At 38.1% G+C, this 24,522-nt stretch overlaps 1 protein-coding gene across 1 annotated transcript in view; it reads left to right on the plus strand.

Annotated features, from left to right (window-relative positions):
* COL6A6 (collagen type VI alpha 6 chain) overlaps window positions 1–24,522 on the plus strand; it is a 49,611-nt gene that overhangs the window by 13,800 nt on the left and 11,289 nt on the right. The window contains exons 4-24 of the mRNA XM_027675515.1: window positions 393–736; window positions 3,722–3,800; window positions 4,353–4,498; window positions 4,595–4,687; window positions 4,853–4,906; window positions 5,402–5,473; window positions 5,948–5,974; window positions 8,999–9,043; window positions 9,261–9,314; window positions 9,558–9,620; window positions 10,761–10,826; window positions 11,988–12,041; window positions 13,000–13,035; window positions 17,277–17,339; window positions 18,088–18,150; window positions 19,040–19,102; window positions 20,657–20,719; window positions 21,154–21,204; window positions 23,211–23,246; window positions 23,373–23,435; window positions 23,750–23,812. Of these exons, the coding sequence (XP_027531316.1) occupies window positions 393–736; window positions 3,722–3,800; window positions 4,353–4,498; window positions 4,595–4,687; window positions 4,853–4,906; window positions 5,402–5,473; window positions 5,948–5,974; window positions 8,999–9,043; window positions 9,261–9,314; window positions 9,558–9,620; window positions 10,761–10,826; window positions 11,988–12,041; window positions 13,000–13,035; window positions 17,277–17,339; window positions 18,088–18,150; window positions 19,040–19,102; window positions 20,657–20,719; window positions 21,154–21,204; window positions 23,211–23,246; window positions 23,373–23,435; window positions 23,750–23,812 (1,598 nt within the window). The remainder of the gene's footprint in view (window positions 1–392; window positions 737–3,721; window positions 3,801–4,352; window positions 4,499–4,594; window positions 4,688–4,852; window positions 4,907–5,401; window positions 5,474–5,947; window positions 5,975–8,998; window positions 9,044–9,260; window positions 9,315–9,557; window positions 9,621–10,760; window positions 10,827–11,987; window positions 12,042–12,999; window positions 13,036–17,276; window positions 17,340–18,087; window positions 18,151–19,039; window positions 19,103–20,656; window positions 20,720–21,153; window positions 21,205–23,210; window positions 23,247–23,372; window positions 23,436–23,749; window positions 23,813–24,522) is intronic.

A 24,522-nucleotide genomic window follows, 5' to 3' on the forward strand; every position in this document is an offset into this window, starting at 1 on the left:
GTGACAAAGTGACAGACCACAGTCAGCCATCAAGCTTCCTATTGCAATTGGAATATATGTTGCATGTTCTCGGTAGCAAAGCTCACAGAAACATTTTCAAGATTAGGCCTTTTGAAGACATTTGACAGAACAATGACCTGTTTTGCAGTTTGGGTATGTGCAGACATACAGTAATGTGGTTCTTACTATTTTCAAGTTCACATGGTCCCACTGAAATCTGTGGGATGATGGTATTTTATGTTTATGGAAAACCTATCTCACTGATTTTGACTTCTGGTTTTAAATCTACCATATTGAATTTTGTTCCACTGCCATGATTCTGGCAAAAAACCCCAAGATCACAAATAGTGTATGTTTGTAGTTTCCTGTTTCTTATATATATTTTTTTTCAGATTGCAACATAGATCTTTCTATAGCAGTTGATGCTTCAAGGCGCATACAACCAGAACCCACAGTGCTCCTGAAACAGAGATTGCAAGCATTCCTCCCCAGACTTTTACTCCAGGTGAAATCATTACCAAATACCAGCTGTAAAGCTCCAGTCAACATTAGATTCAAGTTCCAAGTATTGGCACAGACCAAACAATTAATCTTTGACTCTGGTTTTGAAGACTATAATGAAGAGATCATCCAGAAGTTCTTAGATGCACAGGCCACTGTGGATACCTACCTGAATACAGATTTCTTGCAGGCGCTTGAGGAGAAGTTCTTTAATGTGACCTCTGCTGAAGTTAAGGTAACTTAATGGTATGAGCATATATCTTGGAAAGAAGTTACACAGTTTGATGTTTACAGTTCCTGATGCTGAGTACTCCAGGGAGACAAAAATGTTGTTCGGGAATATGTGAATTTAATAAACAGAATCACAGAATGGTAGAGATTAGAAGGAACCTCTGGAAATCACCTTGTCCAAGCCCCCTGCTCAAGAAGGGTCAACTAGAACAGGCTGCCCAGGACCATGTCCAGATGGGTTTTGTGTATCTAAAAGAATGGAGACTCCTCAACCTCTCCAGGCAACCTGTGCCAGTGCTCAGTCACCCGTGTAATAAAAAGTCTTTCCTTATTTTTATATAGAACCTCCTGTTTTTCATTGACCTGATATAAATACATATTCCAATTCCAGCTTCCTAGACACTCCTGCAGTGAGATGGTACCCAGAACATTTGTCTTAATACATATGATGACAACTATTCGTACAGATAACCTTCTTATATCTACCATGAAATGTTTGTACTTTGAGTAGTGGAAAGTTGTTCTCTTTTAGGAGTTCCTAATCCTGATGCTGTATCTCTGTCCAGAACAGCGACAGCTCTAAGCAGAAGTCACAGAAAAAGGTCATCTGAGAAATTTGTTTACAGAGGTTTATTCATGTCATTAACTTATCAAATAATTTCCAGTAACAAAGCTGGGTTCTACTTAAGAGTAACTGATGATAAGGAAAATCTGCATAGATGCAGTTTATTCATCCATCTTGAAGTGAAGGGAAAAGTATAAAGCTTCATTTAATCTCTTCTGACATGAGTGGGGAGTCTTTCAACTTGGATTCAAGAAATTTAGTTTTCATTGGAGTGTTTCAGGGTCAATGCCCTGACAATTTATTCTTAATAAGGCCCTGATGCAGTAAAGCACTGAGCATGTCCTGTAGTAGCTGTTGAATATTATCACTTACTAAGGTCTTCTACTGAAGAATGACTCCTTGCAAAATCCATAAGGGGTTTCCTCTTTCAGCCTTATTTTAACCTTTATAAAATGTTAATTTTAATATCATGTGGAATGAGAAAGCCAAATTACAGATTTCCTTGCTTTCAGATGAAAGTTGGTATTCCATTTTTTACAGCATTTGCATAGGTGTGGCTTATCAATTTAGGTTGTAATTCACTGCATATTTAATAACATTTTTTCCCAAAGATCTCTTAAAATGTCTGAATGGGGAAGATGACCACATAAGATTTTGCTTCTTATGAGCCTCAGAGAGAGAACTTGTTTGACATACCAGTAAAAAGCAGTGCTTTTTTCCTCCTAATTGCCAATTCTGAAGGTTAGAGTCAAACAAGGCTTCTTTCTGCTTATGCATTATTACTAGAAATAAAAATGCTGCACATCTCAGGACTTTACTATTCCTTTCTGATACTGTTTATGTGCAAATTGAAAACAGAAGACTTTAGAATGCAAATCAAATCACAGTTTAATTTCCCTAGGATCCTGAGCAATAACATGCTTGTTCTGTAATGATTATTAGTTATAAACCTCATCGGGTCAGGGATTCGCTGTTGTTTGCATTTCTTCTTTTCTTTATTATTTGTTTGTTTTGCACCAAAAAAGTTGGACATGATTCCAGCATTTTTTGACAAAACAATAATAACAATACAATAAGGAAAAATAAAACAATAAAGAAAAGCTTTATAAACATAATATGTTTACATATACTTACATATAATGGGTGCACTGACACCCCATATTCCCTGCTCCCCAAGTTTTAAAATGAAAAGATTATAGAAAAAAAATCATCAAGTCCAGGTCTACAGTGTCATTCCTGACAGTCTGTGATGTGTTTAACCCTCCATGGTCCAGCTCTCCTATGTATCACAATTTGCTTGAGCAAATGCAGAGTCAGTACCAGTGCCTCCATATGGGATGTTTGGGAACACCACCAAAACCAGTGAGCTCTTCCTGTTCTTAAATTCTTGTCTCCTTGCTGCTTTAGCACAGAATTGGAATGTTTGGTGTGGTAGTCACTTCCTTTGCCTCTGTCACCTGCAGAAAAATTTAACAGGAGCAAAAGGGTTTGCACTGGTCAAAGCTGTGTCTTGTATAGAGAATGTAAAATATGAAGAATAGGAGGGAAGAAGCTCTAGCTGTGCTTATCCATTTGTTGGTCAGAGGGTATAAGAGGACTTGAAGTCATTACCACTGGGGACAGGAGACAGTTTAGCTGTGCAGCTTCTTTCTGGGAAAACTAATTGACTGGATAAGTGGGTCCTGAGAAGACTTTGGCTCATTAGAAGAGGGAAGGCGAGGAGAAAAATAGGAAGAGACTGGTAGCTCAGAGGGGAATTGTAGAAAACTGTGCTATCCTCCACTGTGGAAGAGGCTTAACTATAGGTCTTTGGCCTGAAAAGGTGGAAATATAGCCAGTACACATGATTAGCATCTGTAGGTGAGCTAATCCTTATGCCTTAACAAGATAAAATATGGCAGAGGGTGGAGCAGGGTGATGTACTGCCTTTGTGGAAAGGGCAAGGGAACATAAGCATCTGTGGGGTGGAAGGATTGGACCCAGAGAAGATACACTTCCTAGTGTGGCTCAGTAACAGCCAGCTGGAGCTGTGCTTGCAGAAAGGGGAAGATTTGTTTGCTCTAAGTTCTTTTCCACATTCACATAATGGAGAACTCTTCAGACATTAGAGAAAGTTTTTCAGTGGATAAGTCACAGCAGCATTGGCCTTCCTGGCATGCTAAAAAGATGACAGACATAATATCCATGCTATGAACTGTTCACCAAGACAAATCCCTCAACTTCAAGTGCTGTCAGGGAGAACAGACTTTTGTGTTCTGTTCTCCTTGCTCCTCAGCACTTTTTTCCCCCACACATTTCAGATCTACACAGTGAAGCAGAATTTGACCACCTCGTAGCCAGTTTTCAATGCAAACTGTACTTTTTACAGTGACTGAACTTTCAGTCCCTTCACAATTGACTTGGCATTACTCCCTTTCCTGGCAGGTTCTGTTAGTATTTTCAGATGGGCTGGATGATTCGCTGGAAGATCTCAGGAAAGCATCTGACTCACTTCGCTTTAAAGGTATTACAGTATGATGTTGATGCTCCAGCCTCCTACTACCCAAGGCCCCCACTGCAAATTTTCCACATAATGTTGCCTCTCCCCTCTCACGTGGCATTCCTCAGGAGTCCCTGGGAGAGTGTTTGCTTCTCCATGTGAACCAAGATACATGACTTGTCACTCTTTGTCAGATGATGGCAGAAAAACACACATGGGTGTGCTGAGGTTCTAGTTTCTGAGATCCAGCTCCAACAGCTGATGCAACTCAGGACAGCCCCCTCTCACTGATGAGTACAGCACCAGAGGTTAGGCATAACTCAGACTTCTGCAGTGCAAAACACTAATGTTTGGGCACTGAGTCTGGTCTGACAACCGGGGAGAGAAGTTAATTGGAAAATTACTGGTCTGGATTTTTCTTTTGCACATTGTTCTCAATAGGTTGATTTCTTTTAACATACTGTGTTGAAGCTGTGAAGTGTAAGTCTTTTAGAGAATTGCTGTTACTTAAAAATATATTGTTGGTTAAATAGTATATTTCAGGCATTCTCTAATTAAAATCTGCTTATGTTGAAGGTCTTGATGCACTCCTATTAGTTGGCCTGGACAATACACAGAACTTGACTGAATTTTGGGAGATAGAGTTTGGCAGAGGGTTTGGATACAATGAACCTCTGAGTGTTGGGTTTGCAGAGATTGCAAGCATCTTGCAGAGAAACCTTGTAAGTCCTTGTGTGATAGAAACAAATGGTAGAGAAAAATCAGTCTTTGCTTTATGATTAATATATATAAATGAAATGTTTCTTGTCATTTTTCAGGATACTGTTGCAGAAAGGAAATGCTGTAAGGTTATTTGTAAATGCCTTGGAGAAAATGGTGATCGTGGTGTCCGGGGAAGTCCGGGAAGGAAGGTAGAAGATCTAACATAGACATTACAGAAGAATTGCTTTATTTTTCAAAGTGCTTCTGTTTTTTGCAATATTTCTGAGCATGCATGCTTGTGCCCATGACCTTAACTGTTAGGATAGTGTGCTTGGAGAACAATGCTACTTATCTTTTAAATTCTTATTTTTCAGGGAAATACAGGTTACAGAGGATCTCCTGGCCATCCTGGTGAGGAAGGTGGGGTTGTAAGTAAACGTATTTCTTCCTGCTGTTATGCTGACAGTTGGTGCCTGAGCCTGTCTGCACTTACTCACTGAGGATTTACCAGTGCTAACCTAAAATGTGTTTAAGCAACATGTATCTGCAGGTAAATATATGGATTTGATTCTCTGTGCTTCTGTACATCACAATAGTTAATAATTGAGTTAAAACAACAACCCACCAAAAGTGAGTTAGTTATTCAGTTAAAAAAAACTACCTTCAAGTACAAAGATTTCAGTCGGAGGTTGGTATCGCAGTCTGAAACATGGCATGATAGCGAGAGCAGAGAACCAGGTGCAACTCAAATTAGTAATTGACTGCTCTTTTATGGTCAGTATGAAAATTTTCAGATTACTTGCACTTGTGTCCTTAGTACAGCGAATGGTGATAGAATTCTGTCTTGCTTTAGTCTTATGTGATGAATTAACCTGTAACCATAATTGTATGGATGAGATTGAACATTTTGTTTTGTTTCTTAGGGGGAGAGAGGCCCAGCTGGTTTCACTGGGACTCAAGGAGACAGGGGTTGTCCAGGTGCTAGAGGCCATAAGGCAAGTATGTGACTGTGAAATATTTCCTAATTTTGTGTCCCACAAACCTGTTTTCTGTACTGGGGACAAATCTGGGGGCTGTCTTACTGAAGCATGGGTAGAGAGCAAGACTCAGCTGTAAGAATGGCAGGCAGTGTTTGCTGTCTCATTTTGAGAAGTATTTTGAGTAACTGAAGCATGGTCGAACAGCTAAGGATGTTGCTGTCTAAGCAACTTGTGACTTTTTCACCAACAGCTCCAGACTGGCCGTAGTTAAAGCTATAAAGCTTTATGGAACAAGATTGAAAATGAGGGCTGTAGTGTCTCCCCACAGGAAAGGGGTAAATCCCATAAGTGGCAGTAGAGGGTTTTACGATAGGAACTTACCAATATGGAGCCCAGAATGCCCATGCACAGCAACCTAAGGTGCCCTGCTTTTCAAGCTCAATAAAAGTACTTTCACCAAATTTCATCTGTGTTTATTTTTAATTTCAGGGGGCCAGAGGCTACAGAGGAAATCAGGTAAGTGTGTTCATGTGTGATCAATTTTCTTTGAGAACAGTGTTCTGCTTCCTTTAACGTTCATGTTACCTTGTAAGAAAATATCAGCAAAGAAGGAAAACAGTGTAAAAGCTTCAGAGCATTTAATGTACTTTTGCTATGGTTGTATAAGTATGAATTTAAGATACCTATCACATTAATCAAAATAATTTTATTTTTATATGGTTGCAGTCGTAATTGATTTATTCTAACTGACAGGGATTTATTTACTGATTAATTTGATAATCTGTTAAGGTGGTAATTCTGGTCAGGTGAATCTCATATTCTAATTGTTGGGGAAACAGAATAGAGGGGGGAAAAAATAATATTTATTTTGGGTTTGGACAGCATTTTCACTAGATCATTGTTGATACTATTGACATTATTCAATATCCAAACTTCTCTTCATGCTGTTCTTGTCATCCACTATTATTGCAAGTCTCTTGTTTAACCTTTTAAACATATCTGTTCATCAAAGAGATATTGTCACCAATTCATTAATAAAATGTGAAGCCTGGAAGACAGTGATCTATAATGGCAATTGTGCTGGTTTAAAAGTTAACCAGCAAGGCAAAATGAACTCAATTCAAAAGAGAGATTTATAAGTCAGAATAACAATTTATTAAAATAATGCAATAAGTACAAGTATACAGACAGACAATTGGTTTTAACCCACAAAACCCAAATGTACAAACCCAGCACCCTGGGGTATGAACAAAAGTGGTGTACCTTGGCCCACCCCCCGAGTCCAAAGCAAAGGGAGAGGGGATAAAACCTGCTGGTGGGAGAGCTGCTGCAGTCTGGTCAGAAGTGGTGATTGCAGTCCAGTTGAGGGTGGTGGTCTCAGCCTGGTTGGGAGCAGCGGTGGTCTGCTGTCTTCCTCTGGGTCCCACGAGAGAGAGCTCCAAGGCTCTGAAACTCCCAGTTATATACTCTCCAGTTCAGGCGGGAGTGCTCAGTCCCTCCCTCAGAGTAGGGAATTCCATAAAAGGGCATGCGGATGCTCAGTCCCTCTTATCAGAGCGGGGAATTCCATATAAGGATATCAGAGCAGGGAATTCCATAAAAGGGTACAGGAACATCTTCCCACCTTGCAGGCCTCTACTGACAGCAGTTTTTGGGAAATGGCATGGAGGCTATAGAATACACAGTTTTGGGTTACACCCATCCAGGGATGAATTGGTCCCAGCCGTTCTAACCAGGACAGCAATATTAGTTACCAAGCTACAGTAATTGAAATGGCATTAACTTGAATTGAATGCTTTTACACAAAACCACTGTCTAAAAAAGACTTGGGAGCCTCAAAGACTCAGAAGATATTTGTCTCCATAACTGAGGTGAGAAAGTTGAGTGTGTTTCTGATACCTCAGCTCTATTTAAAGTACTGCTCCGTACTAACTTTTTAATCTTCTCACGTGTTTCTCTTTCCTTTTCCATTTTCTTCTCTGTTCTCTGAAGTAATTTATCCTCCTTTAAATATCTGAAACATCTGAGTATAGAAGAGGGAGAGTGCTTGCTGATGATTTTGATTTATCCAAGTTGAATAGTGGAGTAGAAATTACCAGGTGCACAAACCCTACTGAAATCCAATGAATATGTGACCTTGTGTCATTATATCCACTAATTTGATTTTAACTAAAAATATGGAACTTTCAACACATAAAAAATGTGATTCAATTCTGCCAACTTAGTAAGGTTGAGGCAGTTTATTGAAGTCTGCAAGGCATTTTAGCATAGCTATTTGGAAAAAAAAAGGCAATACTGAGTATTTAATACTTTGAAGTTTAGCTCAGGTTTTCTGAGGTAGAAAATGAATGACGAAAAAATAACGCAAATAAAAATCATGATTGCTGACTTAGTGCTCATAATTTTTCTGGAATACTTATTTAGAAATTCTTGTTTGTGACATATTAATCTAATCAAAATGTACAGCCAGCTATTTTTTCTTGTTGTACATACAGAATTGTTATAAATAAAAGAAATTCTCTCTCACGAACTTCAACTAGGTGGTTTGGCAAGTCAATTTAGCATCAAAACCTACGAAGCAATTGTGTCTGTGGTCTCTCTCACAGTGAGAGTCCTGATGGTTTTAACTTGCGCCACTTTCAGTGATTGGTTGAATATCGTTTCAGCTTTCAGAGTAGTGGTCTCTGCTAAGTTAATTTACATCAGGGTTAATTCCTTCATTTTTATCCTAGTAAAGAAACATGGAAGAAGCTTATTTGGTCAGGTCTGAAACATTGTGAAGAATGCATAAACGAAATAAGGTTCTCATAGTTATAAGTCTATTTAGATGCCTCACACAAGTTAATGTTGCAAATTCCTTAAAGAAGGAATGGATGTTTTGTGGGAAAATGTCTTCCATAAACAGTTGCAATATGGGGAATCAATTTTGCAGACAAAGGGCGAAGAAAAGCTATGTGTGTTTGAAAAGGAAGATGACTGCTATTTATGTAGCAAGCACCACATTGCTGAAAGAGTTATGAAGTTTATTTAACGAGTCCTAAAGTCTAAGATCAGTCTTCTGTAATTTTTTTAATCACGGTTATTCTTTCTAGCTTTTCAATACACTGTCGGTATAAAGCTATTTAAAAAAAGAAAAGCACAATACAAACGTGATGGTTGACATCAAAATTAAAAAGTTATCAGCATGATAGATCAAATACAAGTACTTATAGTTTGAAATATATCTAGGTATTGAAGATGCTGCAGTTGAAAAAGGATTTGAAAACAAAAAGAAGGAAAAGCAGAATTTAAATCCTGATGAAAATCTATAGTTTTAATAACTGTTATTCTTATGAACTGTTTTTAACAAATAATTGTTTAAGATGTTCTTCATTTGTCAAAATATTAATTACTGATTCCAATTTGTAATTATTATTCCTAATTATTCTTGCTAACCATTGAAAACAACTAACCTTATTCAAGGTTAAAAAAGTAGGCTGAACACTTGCTCAGAGACAAGTGGACTGAGGCTAAAAGGGGGTTTTTTGCTTATTGCTACAGGGTGAATATGGTGAGAGTGGATTCGATGGCACTGATGGAGAGCAGGTAATCATTACATGTGCAGTGTTACTAAAGACACCTACCTCAGGGTTCAAAAGTACAGGTTTTATGGCTTTAATCCTGAGCAGAAATTCCATTGTTATGTGTTTAGAATTGCATATCCGATTGAAGTTGGATTCTGCCAGATAAACCCTTATAACCACATTTATCAGAAAGAACAACCATCATTTTTTTCTTCTTTTTTCCCCTTTTGTGAGTCTAGGGAGAACAGGGATTTCCTGGACCTTCTGGAGAGAAAGGCAACAGAGGAAAATGGGTGAAGTACCCTTTACAGTAATGTTTAGATTTTATGGAAACATCTTTCCAAAGTGTAATGCTGTCCGTAATTCTTGTGAGTTGTTTGTAATAGCTGCCTGTTCTCTAATATGATGTGACTCCTGCTGTAAATCAGTGTAGCTCCACTGACTTCAACAAATCTGTGTTCTCTCTGGCCTTCCTCTTATGATAGATACTATTTATACTTGTACCTGAATTGTTTGTGCTCTTTTTATGAATTTAGGGCAGAAAAGGCCCCAGAGGTGAACCAGGTGAACGAGGAGAATCTGGTCTAAGAGGAGATTACGTAAGTGTATTCCTTTATTTTTGTTATGTTGCACTGATTTGTGCCTGGATTTTGTGATGAAATTTATATGATATGAAGAATTTTTCGCAGTCCTAGATAAGCAGTACTCTGCAAGAAGCATGGCATATTCCAGGAGTCCTAAACTCTTTAGACGTAGATGGACTGATGTGTTTTGATATGTTGCTTGGAAGCAGGTGTTTAAGCCTCGGGTCTCCTGCTTGTTCCTTGCATTTTTGGTTTGTTTGTTTATTTGTTTTTTACTTCTTTTGAAGCTACTTATCACAGAATCACAGAATGGTTTGGGTTGAAAGGGACCTTAAAGATCATCTAGTTCCACACCCCCTGCCATGGGCAGGGACACTTCCCACTAGACCAGAAGGTTTAATGAAAAGACCAGGTGGACTAGACCAGTCTTCCTGGTGGTTCCCATCCTAAAGAGGAATTTGAGATCACTTGAAAACCCTGAGCACTAACTCTTGGTTAGCAATTTATAATGATGCAAAGGCAAGTTACTTCTTCATGCTTACATTTTTTTCTTGCATGCTCCAGAGCCCTATATGAACACAGTCCCTCAGGGCTGAAATTTCAGTGGAGACCCAACACTTCTTGTATCACAACTTTGTCTTCTCACATATATTTCAAAGATTTTGTTCCAAACGTTCAAATATAGTGTTGACTCCTAACTTCTAATGATTATATTAAAAGAAAACTAAAATCCAGGTGTCATGGTAATTTGCCTCTTTGAGAGATCAGGATTTCACCTGTGTCTAGCATTAAGCGGCTAAATGGAATTCCACTGTAGTGTAACCCCCCCATCTGAAACTCACAGACAAGATATTTAATTAAGATATAATCTTAATTAACTATACCAAATCAACCAGAACAGCTTCACATTTTCAGGGTTTAATTTCTTGCCCGTTAGTAATTTTGCCTTTAATCTCTTTGGAAAAGAACTTTGTGGACTATGCAGAACTTCCTATATAGTGTTCTAACAAGCATGTTCATTTAAAATAGCCTTTTCATTTCTAGTTGTCTGCAATGACAAATCTAATTAATATTATTTGCGTATCCTGCCTCTATAATCAAAGCAATAAAGGTAGGATCACTGAAAATGCTGAGCTTTCCGTTTAACTTTTCCAGGGAGATCCTGGGGCTACCAGTAATGTTACTGGTCCTAAGGGTGAAAAAGGAAGCCTAGCACCACGGGTAAGCAAGTAGTTCTATAATTATGGAGAGAGGATTTGCATAATTGCTAAATTGTATTGGCTGTCCAGTGACCAAGAAGCTCTTTTTTTTGTGTGTGTGTGGGTTTTTTTGTGTGTGTGTTTTTTGTTTGTTTGTTTTGTATTTTGCCTCTAGTGTTTGTCTGCAGCATAGAAATCTTTGAGAAGTGTGTGATACAGTATAAAAGAAAAAAAATAATTAAAAAGGTTTACAAAGACTATGGAAATATTCTCATAATATAGACCTGAGGGAAGATATGGACTAGAAAATATTATTCTACCACAAATTTACATCAGCCACCTGAGAGGCTTCTAGTAATGGGTTATAAGGATACTGTTAAAAATCGTGCTGGTAAAAATGCATTCGGTATCAACAGACTATATGCATTTTGCTATGGAACTGCTATTTCTCAGGATGGTGGGTAAACACCATTTTGACCTGTATCAAGAATATAAGAGCTGGATTATATGCTTATATAGCAATGTCTGAGTTTTTAAGAGGTCTTTGAAGAATACCGCAAGAAAAGAAACATAACAGAAAAGCACAGCCCATTTCTCTATTGCACTTTGTTTGGAAAGAATAAGCAAAGATGATAAGTAGTTGGACAGTAGTATATAAATGATGGTGGATGAAAGCTTAAGAGGGTGAGAACTAGCAACATGTGAGAAAAATCCACTATTTTAGAAGATTAATTCTATCAGAATAAGTAGGGTTTTGTGCATGTGCTTGGACATGTGTGTGCATATGTCGATGTAGAGTGTGATGGAAGCAGTAGAAAAACTGTGAGAGTTAATTTTTGGGAAATAATTGGGTTTTGATGACTTGTTTGAAGCAGATCTCATCAAACTTTCTCATCCAAGAAGTCCAACTGAAAAGCTGAAGTCATCAAAAATTACTTCATTCAAGAATCCTTGACGGTGTAATTGATGGATTGGAAGTCCAAAGCAAGCCTGATCTGTCTGGTTTATAATTTTGATTGCAAATTATTTGCAGAAAGCAGGAGTCAATATTTAGCATGACACAACTGATTGCAATGAAAATACTTAGAAGAAGAAACAAAGAAGTAATGTATGAAGAAGAATGTGCAAGTACAAGAAAGAGGCAAGGATGTTTAAAGAGCTTGATCATTATTTTGTTTTGCAGGGAGATCCAGGCCCACGTGGACTCCAAGGAGAGCAGGGTGATGCTGGCCCTGATGTAAGAATAGTAATCAATACGGGGTGAAGTTACTGTTAAAAAAGATACAGTGGGGTTCCTTTGAGAAAACCCCTTTTTTCTCTTCTTCCTGTTATCCCACACTTCAAACTCCTGCAAGGAGAGGGAACAAAAATTTTTAAATATTTTCCTAGTGAAACACACTTGGCTTAAAATTTAGTAGCTTGTGTTCATTGAAGTGTTTTGTATTCTTTAAGATCAGGAATTTGCTGTCCTGTTAATTTTAGGTCTGATTCATGCGAAGTCACAAGCCTTAAACTCAATGCAACCTTTTCTATGAGTCTTAATTGCACTATAATTTTGCTGTAGGTAAATCTACCTCTTTTTCCTCCCCATGAATACAAGTTTTGTATGCTTGTTCAAGCATATATATAAATACACTGGCAGCTAAGCTGCTCTTTTTTGTTCACTGGAGACTGGAAATTATGAAGGCACGTCTTCTTGTCTGTCAGAATGGTGCTTGATGCCAAAGTCTGGAATGATGATCACTCCTCAGTCAGGCTGCAGAAACATCCTAAAGGCTTCTGGTGATAGGAGGTTGAACAGTAACATTCACTAGTGCTACTGAGCAGTGTGCAGCAGGAAGTAGTGCAAACCTCTCAGCTCAGAGGGAGAGAAGAGGGCTTTTGTTCCATTGATTTTAGCCAAAGGGCAGCCGACTGGGAAGATGTTTTCCAGAATTTTGTTGAAATGTCTTCCCTCTGCACTCACTAAGGATCTAAAGCCTTCTTTCTTTTTTGTAAGGCTTACTAGCATAATAATTTCTGTCCCAAATCCACTCTTTTCTCTTTTTTTACCTTAAATCTTTCTTTTGGAATAATCTCTGCTTTTTATAAGCTGCCTTTGATTTGACAGTATATATAATGTACTTTATTATAAGCCGTTGTTTCACATGTTGCTCAGTGTTCTGGATGTAATCTCTCGTGCCACTCCTTCCTAGGGTGCAGCAGGTCGAAGAGGCCCTCCAGGTATAAAGGTGAGTGGCTGATGCTGCTGCTACCCATCTATATGCAGCTACAGTGTTTGCTTCTCTTAAAGGAAAATTTCATTGTGATCCAAGACACAAGTGCTTAAAAATCAAAAGTCTATCTCGAGCCAGGGCAGCCTTTGGATCTCAGGTGGATGTACTAGAGGCCAACCTGACTTGAAGGATTTAGAATTGGAAAAGAGTTTTCATCAAAATAAAAGGACAGTTACTGTTATTATTAGGGCAAGTGTGGGAAAGTAAGTAGAGAAGAGACTCACTAAAGATGACAGGAATGTGTAGTCAGGCTGCAAAGTCTGACAGTTTATTCCTCCTTTGCTGCATGCATACAGATATATGCATGATGCACACACACAGCACAGATAAAATTAAGGCAATCATGCTTTGCTAAAAATAGATGTAACAGTGTTAACTGGAGCTCTGAAAATTGGCTCAAAGCATATGAACTAATCGAGGTTTTGGAAAGAATTTAATTTCCAAAGTCAATATCTAAAAGAACGTAGTGTAGTTTGAATGCTGGTATAGGATGTAAGGAATAGGTCAACCCCAGTGCATGCTGATTGATCGTTCCAGGAAGATCCTCTGGTGGAAAATGTCTGTCATTGTTAGATGGTAGCCCTGGTTTTCCTAGATCTATACCCCATAGAGTCTGGGTCGCAAGAAACTTTCCAGAGTTGTACTTGGTAAAGACATCACTGCCATTCTCTTAAGCGATGATTCAGTGTTCTTGGAAAAGAAACCTTATTTGTCTCTGGGTATAAATTACAAAATACAGTTGTCAAAGCACATCTAAAAGCAGCTGTATTCAAGAGTGGGTTAGTGCAAGTAAAAATTCTAGGAATTCTCAAGTATAGGTTATATGATCATTTCAGGAAACATTGCTTCAGCACCAGTGGTTCTCAATTGACTCAGTCTCTCTGCAGTTTCTGACAGAGATAAGGGAGACAGTATATGCCTTGGTATAGCATTTCCCTTCTATCTTAGTGCATATAAGCCCAGGGAAACATTACAATTTCATGTATGACACTGTCAGACCAGCAGGATGGAATATGTCTCGAAGTCCTGCCTTTTGTTGGAGTCTAGGGAATGGGCAGAATTGTAGCTTCTGAATAAATGTGCAAACCAGCATTTTGAGTTGAGTTTGTTCTATGCAACTCTTCACTCGCAAACATGGTCAGGGCAAAATTTGGACCAGCTTTCCCCATCTCTTCTTTCCAAGTCATACTCATACAATAGCTGTGCAGTCATAGTGTCAAAGAGGAGACAGGAAGAAGTGCAAACGCCCAAGTAGCAATTCTTTCAAAGTCCTTGCCAAAGCCCTGTTTCCTTTATCCAGGTTCACAATATGAAGTGTTTGGTCTGTACAAAACATGCTGTTAGAGGACAGCCAGTAAAAGTTTGATAACTTTGCTCAATTTCTCAGGTTTTTAATTGTGGATGCAGTATGTAAATTGAAGTTCTTCCTGTGTTCTTAATTTGGCAAAAGGTTAATGATTTTTCATGAAACTTCTGCATGGATTGAGTAGGGTTTTTTTTTTGCATCAGCAACAAGCATTTAAAGTGAAGACCAAATGTGAAATGTTAATAAACAGTAGTGAGAATAACCATAGCGATGCAATATAGAACATAAATTTCAGCAAAGGAGAAAGCCTACTGGGAGGGCACAGTGACTTTTATGGCAGGAATATTTCTTTAGCAGCACAGTGTCTGATTTGCCTCTGATTTCTGGGCTTCCTGTCCCTCTCCTGTTGGGAGGAGCAGTTTTGCTGTACCTTTATTACTCTCTTACTGTGTGCTGCAGCCAGGTAACACAGGGTTTTTACATTTAAAGTGTTTCAAATTAATATTTCACTGGGAAATGACAATCAGAAGTGAGAGTCCTCTAAGTTCCCTAAACTACAGTCCAGTCACATCCTAGCTTTTTGCAATATACAGGCATGCCTTGTGCCAAAGCCCTTGTCCCCACCTGGTTTCTCAAAGTCGTGATTTAGATTTCACTTTGAGAATACAGAATTTTCACTGTCTGGGGTATTGCAGGTAGGAATAGACTGGAATATTCTGATACTGTCTGCCAGTAGGGAGAAAGCACCAAGCTTTGGCTACAGGGATCAGAGTAACTTGAAAGAATATGAGCATTTTATAGTTCCTGTTTCCTATTTCTATATCAGAAATTATTTATAGGATTTATGAAAACATTTTAGACTAAAATATTGAAGAATATTCATCAAGCCTGCCTCTTAATTATTTCAATTTTTGCCTAAGCACTCAGAAATTCATTTCTTAGGTAATTATGAAACTTTGTGCACTTCCCCCCCTCCCCCTTTTGATTGCTGCTTAACTCTAAAATATTTGTTTGCATTTTTCTGTCAGGTACCAGCATAAAAAAATAGTCCAAGTAATAGGATTACTGAGGGTAACAAGACAAAACTAGAGTCTGTGAAAATGGAATTGTGCCTTATTGTTGTTGTATTAAAGCACAAAAATGCTGATGAGGTTAGAAAATAAAATGTTCAACTTGTTTAGTAAAATCACAGAGTGCAGAATTCATTGAACCTTTAGAGTCAACTCTCCTCATCTCCCTGGGAGCCCCCTCGCCCAGTGATGAGGCCACCCTTTTGTAATGTGGTGCGGAACAAGAGAAATGACTGAACCTCACAGCAACAAGGAACTTCCAAACTGTTTTCATTTAAGTACCTGATGATCAGCTTTGACTTCTAAAAGCATAATAAAAAACACATTTGTATGGGTAGGTAGGCATTGAAAAGCTAGGCACCAACCCATGGTCAGAACACAGCTTATGTAAATATCCTTCATTGAAGAGGTGTAAAAGGTAAATGGCAGAGAGAATTGCACACTTCTGTCTTCCACGTCTCCTGGAGAAACTGGAAGGAACAGTAATCCCTACAGTATGACAGTGGCATCCATCCTTATGTTAAAAAACCATAAAGAAGCACAGCTAGCCATTCTTAGCAGTCAGAAGTAGTCAGCGGGCAGAAGGAACAGAAGGTGTGGTGAAGTGTCAGAGTGGTGTTTGTCATAGACAAGAAGAACATGCAGTCTGTGTGCTGAAAATAAAGCAAAATATTGAAGATGGAAGGGAGATAAACTAAAGGAAGGCACAAAAGAGAGGAAAAGTTGGGGGGAAGAAAAAAGAACAACCACTTTTCTGGGTTTGATTCAAAGTAAATTTAAGTAGCTGAAAACTTTCTATTTGTTTTGGATTCTAGTAGAGTGTGCCTAAGAAATTTGTTCATCTTCATTAGAGTCAAAACAATTTTTGTGGAAATCTTATCTTATTTAATTTTTTTACATCTGGCAAGAACATATACTTACTGATGTTCTGTTTTACATTATGGTTACTCTGGCTATAAATTAATTGTGGTCTTTGTTTTTTGATTTTGGCGCTTTTTTCCCTTTTTTTCCCCCCCTGTTGTTATCTTTCTTTCATTCATGGGATGGAGAATGGAAGTTCAGCCTTTTAAATGCAGTTTTACTCAGGAGATTCTTTCAAGAACCATCTGTTTCCCAAGAATCTTCAGACATATGTTTATGATTTCTTCAGTGAAAGGGGATCTGCAAGGCCTGGAATATCTTGGTGCTAGTTGTCACTGTTTTACTCAATCCAGCAGACAGTGAATATTTCTTATGGATGTCAGCTAAACTGACTCATCCTTAGATGGCAGCTTTATATGGAGATGGGAGCTGAAAAAGTTTTTTATCCATGATGCAGTATTTGACTTGCCTCACTGAATAACCAGGGTGAAAGATGTGGAGTATAAAAACCTCGAATTCCAGTATGATAATGAATTCGTGGTTTCCCCTCAGTTGTTCTTCATGGGTAAGGAGGAAGAGGACCTGCCCTTGTGGTCCTGGCTTTATAACTTCTCATGGTTTTTGCAGGGGACAAGGACAAGGACAAGGGTAATGCAGGAGTAGTGCTGAGACCTGGTGTAAAATGTATTCAGGAAAATGCAAAGCAGATGGAACTGACCTCTTGTGCTGCAACTTTTATAATCATCACACACCCTAAACAACAAGGAAAAAAGCTACTGAAGTCTTTTACTTTCTACTTTCTTCAACAGGAATCTGAAGCTGCTTGAAAGCTGTTTGGGAGCACTGAAAAACATTCTATCAACTATGTACAGATATGAAATTATTATCTTTTGATTTACAGATGACAGGTGCTAATTTGTTTGGGTTTGTTGTTGTTTCCTTGGGTTTTGTTCTGGCAGGGTGAGCAAGGAGATCTGGGGGAAGCAGGTTACCCGGGAGAGACTGGACTTCCAGGCCCACAGGTAACTAATAAAACTTCTGTTTTTATTTTAGTTGTGAAGAAGATGAATTTTCAGTCTTGATACTTTGTTTTTCTTTTGGAAAGCTTGGTTAACTTCAACTTATGAATCTTATGAGTAAGAAATCTTCCTTGGCAAATCTCTTCTGTAACCCTGAGGAATTAAATGTGGCAAGTTATGTGGGTGCAGCTTCTAGTGAAATTAAAAGAGGAAAATGAATAGCAAAAATAAGTAATTTAGCCAACACATCTATAACTTAAAGGATATTATCAAGCAGATAGCTTCAAAATTAATTCATTAGAAATTGTATAAAATCTGTTGCATTGACAAAACCAATGTGAAAAGCTTTGTGTTTTAAAAATTTGCTAGGTAGAGTAATTTTGAAGAGAATTATCACAGTAGACTGTTTATAGTAGCTTCCAGTTTTAAGATGCTCTTAGATCCCTAAAGATGCTTTTAACTTCATGTTTTAGGATCTGGAGAAAGTGTGCCTAGTTCATAGTGGGCTGCTTATGGCTCCCTTGATATCTTAGACACCTCAGTGAATCTCTGAATCAGGCTGTTGGGCAGTGACCATCTCAGCTGCTTCACACAGGAAAATCCTGACAACCAAACAACCAGAAGTTTCACCTGTGCATTAAGGCTCACAAAACAGGCACTTGTATTCTGATCATTGAAGGAACCTGATCTTCATTGAAAGACTGTCAGCAGTCTTAAACTGACTTTTTTTTCAATGGCTTTTTTACATCAGGGCCCAGGAGGACCACAAGGGATCAGAGGACCTCCAGGACCACAAGGCATGCCAGGCCCTCTGGTTAGCTTTAAATAATATATTCCTACTGTACACATTAGGGCTTTTCATTCTCAGTGTTGATATTATTCTTATAAAGAGTTTTTAAAAAGCTTATAGAAAGTAGAAAATGAAGGTTTTTTGATGTAACTGATTTTTTGTAACTGATTTGCAGCTTCATATGATAAAATAACAGCCTTGAAAATAAGTTTAGGTGGGTGAATAGGAAGTGAATGTCAGTGTTACTGAGCTTTTGCATGATTGTACTGAGGAGCCTTATCATTAGATTCTACTCTCAGTTATCTAGTATGAGGACTAAGAGCATGGCTTGCAGCATGTTTAAATACAGATGTACAGTGCTGCACTTGAGATCAAAGTTATATAATGATCAGTAGTTTCGTTATGGCCTGTGAGATTTACTGCTGAAGTATGATCAGTTTGTAACATTAAGGCACTCTCTCCTGATCTCCTCCCCTGTGTGATGCTCTTGATTTTGGGGGTTCTTGTTCTGGAATTATATCAATGTAAATCAGGACTGGAATGTCCTACACTGACAGCCTTGGTCATCTGCTTCGTTCAGGTAATAATGTTCATGATTACACGCCCAATTACATGTGTGCATTCATGGTTTTGTGCACATGTGCATGTATTGACTAGGTATCTGTGTAGGCAGAAAATAACATTCATTTCATACTTAAAAGCATTTTGAGGTTTATACACCAGTTGTACAGAAGACAGGAAAGAAATGGAATGATAGCTTGACCAGTAACTCTTACTGTGGTCCTCGAAAGCTTGTAAATGCACTAATATTTATACTGACTCTGCAGTAATTTCAAGTGGCAATGCATCCTTGAGTGCAGTGAGCCCTTGATTTCTTCATTGTACACCTTTTAACTGATACTTCTTGTTACAGGGTAGTCTGGGGCCCCCAGGTTCACTTGGCTCTGTTGGAAAGTTAGGTGCAAGAGGAGAAAAGGTAAAGATTTTTAAGGTATCTAATTGCAGCAATCTAACAGTATCATTCATTCAAGAATCTGACCAAAGAAGCATGTTCTAACACTTTGTTAGTCCTATGAAACATGTGTAGAATGTTAAGATCTATAGACATTTTTAGACTGCATGAGAAGACAAGTGATATGTTCAAGGTAATCTTACAAGTGTCAGAGCTATAATAAGAAGGTTTTGGTTTTGTCATGACCACTAGTGTAATTGCTGTTGTGGTAGTGGTTCTCAGTGGGGCCTGGTTTCTCACAAAATGCTGAAGTGCTGACCTGACCCTGAAGCTCATTTTAGGATTTCTAGAATCTGTCCAATCCATTGAAAATACGTTCCAGTTAATTACAGAATATCGCAAATTGGGAGAGACTGATGAGGATCATCAGGTCCAATTCCCTGCTCCTCGCAGGGTGAGTAAACCACATGACGAAGTGCATCATCCAGATACTTCTTGAACTCTGACAGGCTTGGTTCCATGGCCACTTCCCTGACAGGCCTATTCCAGTGATTGACCACCCTCTTTGTGACGAACTTATTCCTAATGTCCAATCTGACCTTACCAGTTCAAAGAAGCATAGTTGCTTATTTTCACCTTGTTTTTCTAAAAATTCCTAACAAGTCCAAGGAGCCTTGACTATTACGATGTCTATCATAGAGGAACGAGTATGTTGAGAACAGTTAAATCAACATGAAGTTTAACAGAAAGACTTATACTAATAGATGGTTTACATTAGAGTTCATTTATAATAAATGTTATCCCTTACTTTCCTTTCATTTATGTTAATATGTCAAACTTTATTTGATAAAAATAACTCAGTTGTTGTTGAATCTTTGAATATAAAAGTCATAAGTCATACCAGTTAGCTAAGCCTTTCAGTCTCTTTGAAGGTTTGTTATATTCAGTGACAGAGAGATATCAGAAGGTCAAAGTTTTACTATAAAAATAGTCACTGTGTGAAAACATACAGTGAAACAGTGACAAAAATTGGAAAAATACTTAGGAATTTTCATCATACCTTCTGTTTGATTTTGTGCTGTTTAATACTGGAGTCCTTGTTAGAAGAAAGTTTGACTGGAAAGTGGAAACAAAAAAGGAACTGAAGAAAAGAAACGCTGTGAGAGGACCAAGAGCTCACTGCAGACAGCCTGCCTGAGAAATATCATCTGCTATCAGCAGGTGGTTCAGGCTGGTAGAATTCCAGGATATATCCTGCTAGTACTATATTATAAACTTTTCCAAACCTCACTTTTTTTCACTGATAATACTGTATAACAATGGGAGTTTTATTGAATAAAGGCCTTTGGAGTTTAGCTGCATGAATGCTGAGCATATTCTGATTTGCCTAGTCCTTTCCAGTTCCACCATAAGGAACATTCCATGAAACATGGTCTATAGTGGAATGCTTTTGCCCAGCATCAACTAGTCTATAAAATGTATAGGTACACTTCAGTCTAACAGACAACTTCACATTTCAGAAAGAAGAATTCTCTTGAATGAGTCCAACTAACAGCTTCCGTGTTTCAATCGTAACAGGGTGAACCTGGTGACCCTGGAGAGAAGGGCCCAGTCGGACCACCTGGACAGAGAGGCATGCCTGTGAGTCTTTGCCCCCTAATTCAGAGCCCCTGTAGTTTAATACCAATCCAGCTGAAATACTACAGTTCGTTCCTTTCTATTTTCTCTGATACAATTAAAATTATTTCACATTTGGTTCCCATTTTCCTTATGGACACCAGATTCCTTGTGGGCTAGAGAGAATATCTTTCACATCAAATTCTCTAGAGGAAAGAATATGCTAAAGGTAGGGCACACAAGGAAAGGAACTGTGGCCTTAATCCTTGTTTTCTCTCTATGGCTTTTACCACTATTTGCTACTGGTTTTAGACTGTATAGTGAGAGCTTGCCCTAATTCATTAAACTTAACAGCCTGAGCACCTCACTGTGATGGGACATCTTTATTTCAAAGTCAAACTGCATATAAATCTAATCCTCTATTAAAATATAACTTGTGGTATGTTCAACCTATGCAGGGCATGGATGGCAGAGATGCCTATGGTCCTGAAGGAAGCAAAGGAGCAAAGGTGAGTGCTTCAAGTCAGAATGTCTCTCAGTCTTCTGCAGTATCAAATGGAACATCCATATTATATTGAAAAGAAATGTAAGACATGGCCACAGTGTATTTCTCAGGTTCAGTAAGAGGTTCAGGATTCCCACAGTCCTTGTGAAAAATTCTTCAATAAGATATTCTTTTGAGGACCCCTTTCTCTTACTCTTTCCCTTGATGCGTGTATATGGATATGAAGGATTGTACTTCTTGGAGTACACAGTGCTTTCTGCGCTCTTCAGTCTGCTTGACTAGCCAGTCTTCTTGGCAAATATTGGTGGTCCAGCCACTTGGAGCTCTTCTCATTTTTCTTCTTTCAGTGGAGGGATTCCTTGACTACCAAGGAATACTGAGACAGTAAGGATATTGTTTTAATGTGAAATATTCTTCCTTGTGCTCCTATGGTCAGCAATAAGATCTGTGGATCAACCTCTGGATTGCTAAGAAACTCTTATCATTCCCTTCACAGTGCTGAATAAAAAAAGCAATTAATTTCTCACTTCTTTGAAAACATAAAAGAATCCAGCTAAAATAAAAAGTATACAGAAATGAAGATATCAAAGTCATGGCACTAGTGGCACCAATGGGTCAGTCTGGGAGCAAAGGGGTCAGGATGCTGGAAAAAGCTGCAGTCCTCCTTTCAAGGAATTTGTGTAGTGTTGCAATACAAGTCCTTTCTTGCTGCTTGTAAAACGGAAGTGGCCCAGTGGATCTCACTGATAGGCCTGTCTCTCACTGTTCCTTTTTGTGGGAGAAGCAGAGTATTGTAGGAACCTACAGAAAAGATATGAAAGACTTCCTGGGAGCCTCTCCAACTGATGAGCTCCTTTTGCTAAAATGGCTCTTGATGCTTCTTATTTTCCAATATCTTTTCTCACCTTTTTAGCTCCAACAATTCCTTTTTGTGAGAGAGTTTCATAGGTTATGTATACATTGTATACAAGACTAGTTCTTTTAATCTCTTGGAATCTCCCACTTGTTCACTTCAGGGAACATCCTCCATGTTAGAAGAAATGAGAAAAAAAGTTTCTGCTAAATCTTCTTGTCATTATTCATTGTTTTAAAGGATTAACTTAAAGCCTTTCTTATACACTGATGTCTGCCCAGGGTTTGGCAGGGCCCGGATTTAATTAATTAATGAATAAAAATTAATTAACTAATTAATTAATAAAAATAACCAAAAACCAATTCACTCCAGAATAGTGATTCAGAAAGAGTGATTTTCCCCTGATAGCTAAGAGAATAACATTTAGTATAAATTTTACTTAAGGTTGCTATTAATTATACAGGTTCACAGTCACATTACGCTCTCTTGCATGTAATGGGGTGTGTATGTGCATGTAATTTGCTGAAAATTGTTGAATAAAGTCATATGACGTTTTACAACCATGTCCACTTCCATGGGAGGGAACTCTTAGAACAATGGCATATGTAAGTAGTGTGAATTCTGATGTTAAGGAAAGAGATACTTCACTTCTGATTGGTTTATGCGAGAGTTTCTGTATTTCTCATATACGAGCACAGAACACGCCAGAAACTGAAGTACTGAAAACAGTTAATGAATTGACTTCTGATATGCCAACAAAATATCATGGTATCATTGTTTAGTATGGAGGGTACATTTTGAAACTACATTCAAACACTGAGTTCTGAATGTAACAATTTACTCATAGTCACCATACGTGAATTCCACTGTATATTACTAGGACTTGTAAATAAGTTTTGGTAAAACACGTATTTGAGAAACTGAGAACTCTTGAAAATCCAGAAACTGTTGGAAATTTTTAAAATGCTCTTCCTTTAGATGAGCAAGGTGTTCATATAAAATGGTGTCATTTGAGACCAGAGTAGTAGCCACAGTTACTTGAATGGACTGGAATGCTAAGAATAATTTTTAAATTGTTTTTGGTTTAAAGACATCAAACACTAAGCAGATGAGAAAGTTCTAGATTCTTACAAAGTCTTTGTGCTTTTTTTTTGTAGGGAGAATCTGGATTCATAGGATATCCTGGTCCAGAGGTATGATTACATGGCATGTTTCCTTTCTTTATGTCTTGTTTTACATTTTTCTGTTTGGAAGTTTTTGTCAGTCTTTCTCTCTGTCTTCTCCTTTCCTATAAAGTTCTGAATTTCATTAATTTTCAGGGAGAAGATGGAGACCCAGGCATTCCAGGAGCTGAAGGACCCAAAGGAATTAGGGGTAGAAGAGTAAGAATGACAAATCTGCTAACTCTGTGAAGAGTTCTATAAATAAAGCCCTTATGTCCTAGGTGTTTTCCCACCAAAAAAATTTAAATTGGTTCCCACCCTCATCTTTTATTGCCATATCTTGTGCAACAGGTCTTGAGAGAATGCAGGTCAGAGTCTTCAGAGATGCTGGTTGCTAATAATTCTTAATAGTGGTAGTCTATGTAAATGCAGGATCCAACTCACAATATGGTTATGGAGGGACTTTTTCCCCTTATGAAATTTGCACCTATGTGTGCAATTATAAAGAATAAAACTTGTATTCCTATTTTTAGGGTAATGCTGGTACACCAGGTTCCCTGGGAGATCCAGGAGATCAAGGGCCATCAGGACCTATGGTAATATATTTTTATTTTTAAAAAAATCACTCTTAGATTGATCTTAGACTTACTATTAGAATAACAGAATATTTAATTATGTTTCATATGTTTAATTGCCTGGCAGTTGTATAGAGTTATATCTTGTCTGTGGATGTGTGTGCACAGGAGCACCTGCTGTTGAAATGGAACTGCAACAATATAGTGCAGGACAGAATTTCTTCCACAGTATTTGGTACTGTCTTTAGGCTGGGTAAATATCTAATTAAATAAGCAGAGAGTACTAAAATGTAGAACTGGATTGATCTGCTGAAAGCCAATGTGTTTTTTTCGTTTCAAAAGAAAAGCCATTTAAAATCAGACTTGCAGTTAAAGGCATGAACTTAAAGCTTATATTGATTGTAGCATGTTAATCCTTATATACAAGTAGATGTCCTGATGTACTTTTCCAGTGTCTGTGTTCTGCATTTTATACAACAAAATGTTTTATTCTCTATCTAAGCAGATGAAAGGATTGTGGATTTCAGTAGGATTTAGGACTAACCTTGTAGGTAGCTAGGAAAATCCCTGTATGTGTCTACCTTTATCCTGCAGCGATGCTGAAAATCAGCTCCATAGTGACCAGAAACAATCTCTACTGTTACTGATTTTCATGTTGAACTTCCTTAGGCCTACTCTTAGTTTAAATGTGGAACATTACTGATAGCAGTATCTTTACCTGGCCCACGGGA

The sequence above is a fragment of the Neopelma chrysocephalum genome, unplaced genomic scaffold (genome assembly GCF_003984885.1).
Source record: "Neopelma chrysocephalum unplaced genomic scaffold, ASM398488v2 Primary Assembly neopelma1_26, whole genome shotgun sequence".
In the NCBI taxonomy this organism is placed as follows: Eukaryota; Metazoa; Chordata; class Aves; order Passeriformes; family Pipridae; genus Neopelma; species Neopelma chrysocephalum.